This window comes from Choristoneura fumiferana, chromosome 25 (genome assembly GCF_025370935.1).
Source record: "Choristoneura fumiferana chromosome 25, NRCan_CFum_1, whole genome shotgun sequence".
In the NCBI taxonomy this organism is placed as follows: Eukaryota; Metazoa; Arthropoda; class Insecta; order Lepidoptera; family Tortricidae; genus Choristoneura; species Choristoneura fumiferana.
In genome coordinates, this window is record NC_133496.1 from 3,599,832 (window position 1) to 3,607,576 (window position 7,745).

Below are 7,745 nucleotides of genomic sequence, written 5' to 3' on the forward strand. Positions count from 1 at the left end.
ACGTGGAGAGGGTTCTCCAAAGTAAAATATTATAAGCAATCTATTCTCTATATATATTTTTATCTTAAAGATAAACGATATCGAGAAGATAGAAAACTGAATTTACAACAACAGATTACATAACTCTTACGTAGAAAACTTTTCTTATATGTACATACCTAGATAAGAACAAATAAGATAATTGAGGAAAACCCGATGTTATCTAACGAGATCTATTGAGATCAATAAAACGAAATGGTCCGTTTTTTCGTCGCATTCGTTCGGCATCAGCTGTAGGATGAAGCTATTATTTCTATTGGGGTAACTATGTATTTAAATTTACATATATTTTTTTTAAAGGTCAAGAGTACCCAAATTCGGACTTGCGCCTCTCAGTTTCTCCATCCATCCCAGCCTAAATACGTCCCACTGCTGGGCACAGGCCTCCTCTCAGAACAAGAGGGCTTGGGCCATAGTTCCCACGCGGGCCCAGTGCGGATTGGGAACTTCACACGCACCATTGAATTGCTTCGCAGGTTTGTGCAGGTTTCTTCAAGATGTTTTCCTTCACCGCAAAGCTCGTGGTAAATTTCAAACATCATCATTCATCATCATTCATTTCTCAGTTTCTCAGTGAAGAAAAAATATTGCGAGGAAACCTGGCCCTATGCAACGAAGTGCGAAACTCGGACTTCGTATTTTGCCGTCCCACTGACGCTTATGTCATTTAATACGCGAGTGAAAGGGACGGTGCGATACGAACTTCGATTTGCGAGTTTCGTGGTACCCCTCTGGATAAGCCTACAAAGCATTTCTATAATATGGTGTCGGTGTGTAAAGTTCGAAATCTGCCCTCAGTTTGACAGGAAGGTGTTCCCAGCAGCGGAACGTATAAAAGAAAGAGAGATTGGCGTCAAACTTAAAACTTCCCTTTTTGCGTCGAAAGTTTTTTTCTCAAGGACATATCTACTCGTCTGGTTTTGGCCTCAGGCACTTACCTCTCGCAAAGATTAGGAATAACAGTTCAGAGAGGTAATGCTGTCTTGGGGTCAATGCCTGAGGCAGATAACTCGGATGACGTTTTTATTTTGTAACATAGTTTAGTTTATATATAGTTTTAGTTTTGGATGTTAGATAGTTTTTTTTTTATTCTGTAAATAACTTTCTAGTGATTTTAACCAGTATCTTTTGTTTGACTAGATTGATAGCGGCATGCAGCGCCATTCCGAGGCAGCAGCGCAAATTCCCTGATGACTTCCTCTTTGGCACCGCCACGGCTTCCTACCAGATAGAAGGAGCTTGGAATGAAGATGGCAAGTAGATAAGGAGGATAATATTATTATTATTTTTATTTTTCAATGATTCAGTGACATATAATGAGCGTATTAGCGTATCTGCCGAATATTGTGCGCCATACACTGGCTGATTGTGACGAACTTCAATGCAATTGTTACCATTTATGTAATCACTCATTTTCTGACAATAAATGATTGATTGAATAAAATATATGTGTAAATCATCATCATATGAGCCGTAGGACGACAATTAGACATAATGTAACAATATAATATATTCAAGCGGCATAATATAGCATGGAAACATTACATTTCGCTGCTTAAACACAAAAGGGCCACAAATAAAATTTTTGAACATGAAACTACCGTGAGACTCACTCATATTAAATGATATTGTAACGGATAACTCACGTCTTAAACCGAGTTTAGCTCGACATGTTTCGGGCTATTTCGTAGCCCTTCTTTTCAGGAGCACACTACGCGCCACCGCTCTGCTCGCGCGACTGCCCGACGAAGCTAACACCGGCGCACAACTACCCGCATTTTTATAGTCATTTTTTTGTCAATGTCTAATGTAGGGTAGCACACAACACTAACAACATGTCGAGCTAAACTAGGTTTAAGACGTTAGTTATCCGTTACAATATCATTAATTTTTTTTTTTGTAATAGTTGCACGTTAATAGCATTTAAAATGCAATTATTGCGATTGAATATTTCTTTATAATTATCTTTTCTGTGTAATGCTATTCTGGTTTATAATAAACAGTTTTTTTATCTAGGTCTCCCCCATTAAACCTCCAGTTTCACATATTCTCTCAATTAGATCTACTGCTTCACGCATCAGTGTAAACTGATCCTTACCAAGGGATTAATATCCGTTGGCATTACAGGTAAAGGTGAAAATATCTGGGACCATATGACCCACACCAATCCCACCGTCATCAAGGATGTCAGCAACGGAGACGTAGCGACCGACTCCTACCACAACTACAAACGCGATGTAGAAATGATGAGGGAACTAGGCTTGGACGCCTACAGATTCTCTTTATCTTGGTCTAGGATCTTACCATCAGGCTTCACCAACGAAGTCAACCAAGCCGGAGTTGATTTCTACAACAATTACATCAACGAAATGCTGAAGTATAACATAAAACCCATGGTAACATTGTACCATTGGGATCTACCACAGAAACTCCAAGAGTTAGGTGGTTTCATGAACCCTATGGTATCAGACTGGTTTGAAGACTACGCGAGACTAGCTTACCAACTGTTCGGTGACCGAGTTAAACTGTGGATCACTTTTAACGAGCCTAGAGAAGTCTGCTATCAGGGTTATGGCTACAATACTAAAGCACCGATTCTAAATGCTACGGGCATCGGGGAGTATATTTGCGCCAAGCATTTAGTTATAGCACATGCTAAGGCTTACCATGCTTATGATAAAGACTTCAGACCGAGCCAGGGAGGTGTGTGTGGATACACGACTAATCTACATAGCTTTGAACCGTTAACGGATTCTGCTGAAGATACCTATGCAACTGAACTGAGGAAACAGACTGATGTAAGGTTTAAGTATTGCAAATTTATAGAAGTAGATATTTATCTTATTTTCAGCCTTGAGACGTTAACTGCTGCGCATGATTTTCTCTCATATATGCTTTCACACGATTTCACGTCACGCAATAAATAGGCAGTGCAACGAGTGACTTTTAACAGACGAAAAAAAAACGGAGGAGATTCTCAAGTCAACGCGTATATAAATATATGTATTATATATTTTTATGTATGATTACGCATAAATTTTTACAGAGTGGGTAGTACGATTTTTATAATTAATTTTTTATTGGAGAGGATATGCCTCGAAGTTAGTCCCATATTAATTGATATTGTTCACTCACTGATTGTAATGTGTGACCACGCATAACTTTTTACAGAGTAGTCCGATTTTGATATTTCATTTTTTATTGGGTAGGGTATACCTCGAAGTTGCTCCGATACAAATTTGGATAAAAAATCTTACCCTAAGGATGGGATAAAATGAAACGGGCGAAAGGTTTTATTTTTGCTTCTCAGTTTTTTCGGCAGTATCATTACTCACCAACAACATCCAACATTAGGTACCTTCCCTGATTGTGACCATCAAATTATTTTCCAGTGGGCTATTTACACGGATCCCATCTACTCAGAAGAAGGTGGTTTCCCTAAAGATTTAGTAGCTATAGTAGCTGCGAAAAGTGCCGAGCAAGGTTACCCAAGATCTCGTCTGCCGGAACTCACTGAAGAAGAGAAAGCATACGTCAGGGGAACGTATGACTTCTTTGGGGTGAACCATTATTCAGCGTATTTGGTTTCGGCCACGGAGCATAAACTTGAGCAGGCCGTTCCGTCTATGTATGATGACATAGATGTCGGGTGGACAGTGGATGAAGCGTGGCCAGTTTCGGCGTCTACTTGGTTGAGGGTAAGAGCTGTCATTACCTTCATTCATATTAAGGGGCTGTTTCACCATCTATTGATTAGTGTTAAGTGACGGTTAAATGTGATGCCGTCTCCGTCTATTCGAACAAAACAAATAGAGACGGCATCACATTTAACCGCCAGTTAACACTAATCGATGGATGGTGAAACAGCCCCTTAATGTAAATACATTTAAAAGTAGAATAACAGAAGTAACTTACCAGATTAGTCAGTTTTAAGTTTCTATTTAAACTAGAGATCAGCCGTTACAGTTGCATACAATATTTGATATATAAACATGTTATGTCATCAAAATATTAATGTACGATAGAGCGAGCGGAACCTTTAGTTAATGGGCATTAATGATTATTGTCTCTTTCATACACTCTTTATCAAACCCTATTCTAAAATTCCGTGGTTGGGTAGCTCTAGCCTAGTAGTTAGAGAGGATAGTGGGTTCTAACCCAAACTTTTACATCCTTGAGTTTATCGAAGTTCATCATAAAATTACATACTTTTGTAAGAATTTTACCACGAACGTTACCTCTCAAGCAGAGGATCGTGGGTTCAAGCTATTATATTTGAAATTTATCATATGCTTGACAATGAAGGAAAAACACCTTGAGGAAACCTGCACTCACCTGCGAAGAAATTTAAAGTAAGCATGTAAAGTTCCTGTGTGGTGTGGGAACTACAGCCCGACATGTCTCATTCCGAGATGAGATGTGCCCTACTCTCTTCCTCTTCTTAGTCGGACACTCTTGTCAGAGTGGTCGTAGGTGCGCAGACGAGGTACACGGAGAGATGTTCGGTGGGTCGTAGACTTTTTCGAGGAGAACCCTCTTAGCAATATGCTTTCATTTCTGCCGGTGCCGGTGCCTACAGTATAGGATGTATACAGTCCGAGATAATGACGATTCTAAAAGTATTACTCTGTCCACAGCTGGCTCCCAATAGCCTTCTAAACGTCTTACTGGACTTACAATCACGCTACAACAACCCGGTTATTTACGTGACCGAGAACGGTTGGTCCCAGACTTTGGAAGCTGGTCTGATGGACGAAGACCGAGTGCGCTACTATAATGCCAAGCTGGAAGAGTGCCTGGATGCCTTGGACGCTGGAGTCAGGCTGAAAGGATACATGGCCTGGAGTCTGATGGATAATTTTGAGTGGATGCAGGGTTATACGTGAGTTAAATGGAATCTCTAGACATTTACCAAGAAATTCTCGCATAGGCTTTTGTACTCTATCAACATTCACTTCCAACTTTCATGCTCGTAAATGATTTTTTCGAGTTTTAATCGTTATTTTCATGCGTCGCTGTACTGTATACTATAGGCTGAGATGATGAAGTCCAATGATAGGTCTAAGAATTAGAAAGAATAGTTATTTGTGATACGAGGTTGGTAAGTAAGGTTTTACAAATGAGTTGACGAGTGATAAACCCGAGCCGTGAGGCGAGGGTTTTCGTTTTCACGAGTTTGTGAAACCTTGCCAACCGACGACGTTTGTGAGAAAATAGGCAATTAATAACACAAAATGCATAAGTTTTGTTTTTAATTAGGTGAACTAAAATTATCAGGCAAAGGTTCGACGCGTTTAGCCATTGCGATTTTTTCGAATAAATAAAAGGTGTAAATCATCAAAATGTGAGGTAATTAAATAACAGTTTATAATAATTACAAACAATTTTGCAAATTCATTACTTAGTTTTGTAATTAATTATACATTTTTCTACGTATGAGTCGATGTTTTTTATTTTTGTCATTTAAAACTCTTTGCTTGTAAACTTTTAAAATGGAGAATTAAAAAAAAGAACTGTAAAAAATCGCACTAGTAAAATGAACTTACGAGCCATGTATACATCCTTTGAAAATGAATTTTTCGAGCAAATGTATTGAAAAAATTAAAACGAAGGGATTATTATAACGAGCATCTCTTTTGTTTTCTCCAGCGAACGTTTCGGGCTGTACGAGGTTGACCTAACGTCGCCGGAGCGCACGCGCACGCCGCGCCTGTCAGCGTTCATGTACAAGCACGTCATCACCAGCAGGAGCGTGGACCAAGAGTACCGCCCGCAAACCATGACCATGACTATTGACGAAGGACATTGAATTAAATTATTTTGAATAAATTTGTTCTATCTGTAACTTATTTGATCTGGCAACTTATTTTCCACCTATAGTTTAATTATGTTTGTTTTTTTGTTGTTTATGTTTGTGTTGTGGTTTGACATATGGCCTCTCAAGCAGAGGGTCGTGGGTTCAAACCCCGGCTCGCACCTCTGAGTTTTTCGGAATTACGTTTGAAATTTATCACGAGCTTTACGGTGAAGGAAAAACATCGTGAGGAAACCTGCACAAACCTGCGAAGCAATTCAATGGTATGTGTGAAGTTCCCAATCCGCACTGGGCCCGCGTGGGAACTACTGCCCAAGCCCTCTCATTCTGAGGGGAGGCCTGTGCCCTGCAGTGGGACGTATATAGGCTGGGATGATGATGATGATGTTTGTTTTTGTTTATTCTGTTGAAAATATTTTTTTAAAAATAACAATAAAAAATACGTGATATCTGGCAATTGAATTTAAATTCAAGGATTTGAAACACGTAGGTACCCCAAATGTCATGTTTCTAACCCTGGCCGTTGTTATTTTTTTTTCAAGGAATATTTGTTATTCCAGATGTATCTACGAGACTATCTACATTATGTTACGATTTCAAATAGTTGTGTTCTTACGTAGATAAAGTAGATTAATTTTGGATTTTGGAATAACGACATTGAACTTAGATAATTCAAGACTTATCTAGGACATTGAATTGTATATCCGATCTCATTCATAATCGGTGTATGTGACTGCGTGATTTTGAGACGTTTCAAAGTCATGCTTACATATAAAAGCTTACCCCAGGTTGGACGCTCAGGATAGACGAATGATAATTCAGACTCCAATAGAGATCACTTTTGTTTTCTTCTTAATTCAAACCGTTACATCTCTCTTATGTTTAAATTAAACCTCACCACGGCTAACACAAAAGTGACAAGCAACGACAAGTGTTGCTATATTAAAACATATCAAACCTCTACCGCTAGTAATCTGTGCCTCTACCTACTTAATGTAACACATTTTATTTTTATTTTGGTAAATATATTATTTCTTTTAGGTACATACAATTTATTACTTTTTACTAAGGTTTTTTGGGGTAATTCCACATGGATTTTTGATGAGTTTGACATGATCGTTTGTAATTTCGTTAATTACTCCGAGTTGTACATTATATTTAAAGTCTTAGCTATTCTGTCGTTCCACTAATCGATCTTATATATATATAAAGTTTCTAAAATATGATCGATATGGAAAATAATTGGTATTCCAAAAACTAGTTCTTATTTTTTTGCACAGGGGCTATTTCGGAATAAGCGGGGTTATTTCTGCGTGTTATTGAAAGGTGGACTTATTATAATTTGGCTCAGGTTCATATTTCTTTTTAGGCTGAATTACCCCATTCATTTTTTTTTTATTTAGTTAGTAATATCCCATAGTTACAGATTTTTTCATCTCTCTATTCCGAAATAACCCACAAACGCAACATGTGGTTCTCAAATTTGCCGCAAAGGAATAAGAACAAAGCTGGTTAGTTACACATTTATAACTCGAGACAGCTGGACGATTATTATGATTTTGATGTGTGGATTGTAAGAGTTTGTCTCCGCCCCGAATAGCAGAATAGGGGGAGAGGAGCGAGCCGCGGAGATATAGTAGAAGTATATAAACAATTAGAAATGCCATGTCACTTTTATATTTTAACTAGCTTTACCCACCGCTACGCTCGCGTGACCATAATCATTCAGAAGCAAGTTTATGCAAGCAACTAAATAACTTCATGGCATAGTTTTGATAGCCGAAGTATCAAGGTTCGCTACCCTGTTCGACACATGGAGATCTCTTTAATGTTGTTAGAGAGGGACCCATTAACAGGAACCTACGCCACCCTGTGATGTTTTGATCATCCT

At 38.6% G+C, this 7,745-nt stretch overlaps 1 protein-coding gene across 1 annotated transcript; it reads left to right on the forward strand.

The window, feature by feature from the left end:
• The first annotated feature begins 199 nt into the window (after positions 1-199).
• Positions 200-5,888, forward strand: LOC141442187 (myrosinase 1-like). Its single transcript, XM_074107099.1, has 6 exons — positions 200-300; positions 1,180-1,292; positions 2,167-2,837; positions 3,432-3,737; positions 4,677-4,921; positions 5,689-5,888. The coding sequence occupies exons 1-6, from the start codon at positions 278-280 to the stop codon at positions 5,846-5,848; spliced, it is 1,518 nt and encodes a 505-aa protein (XP_073963200.1). The 5' UTR covers positions 200-277; the 3' UTR covers positions 5,849-5,888.
• Positions 5,889-7,745: the final 1,857 nt, after the last annotated feature.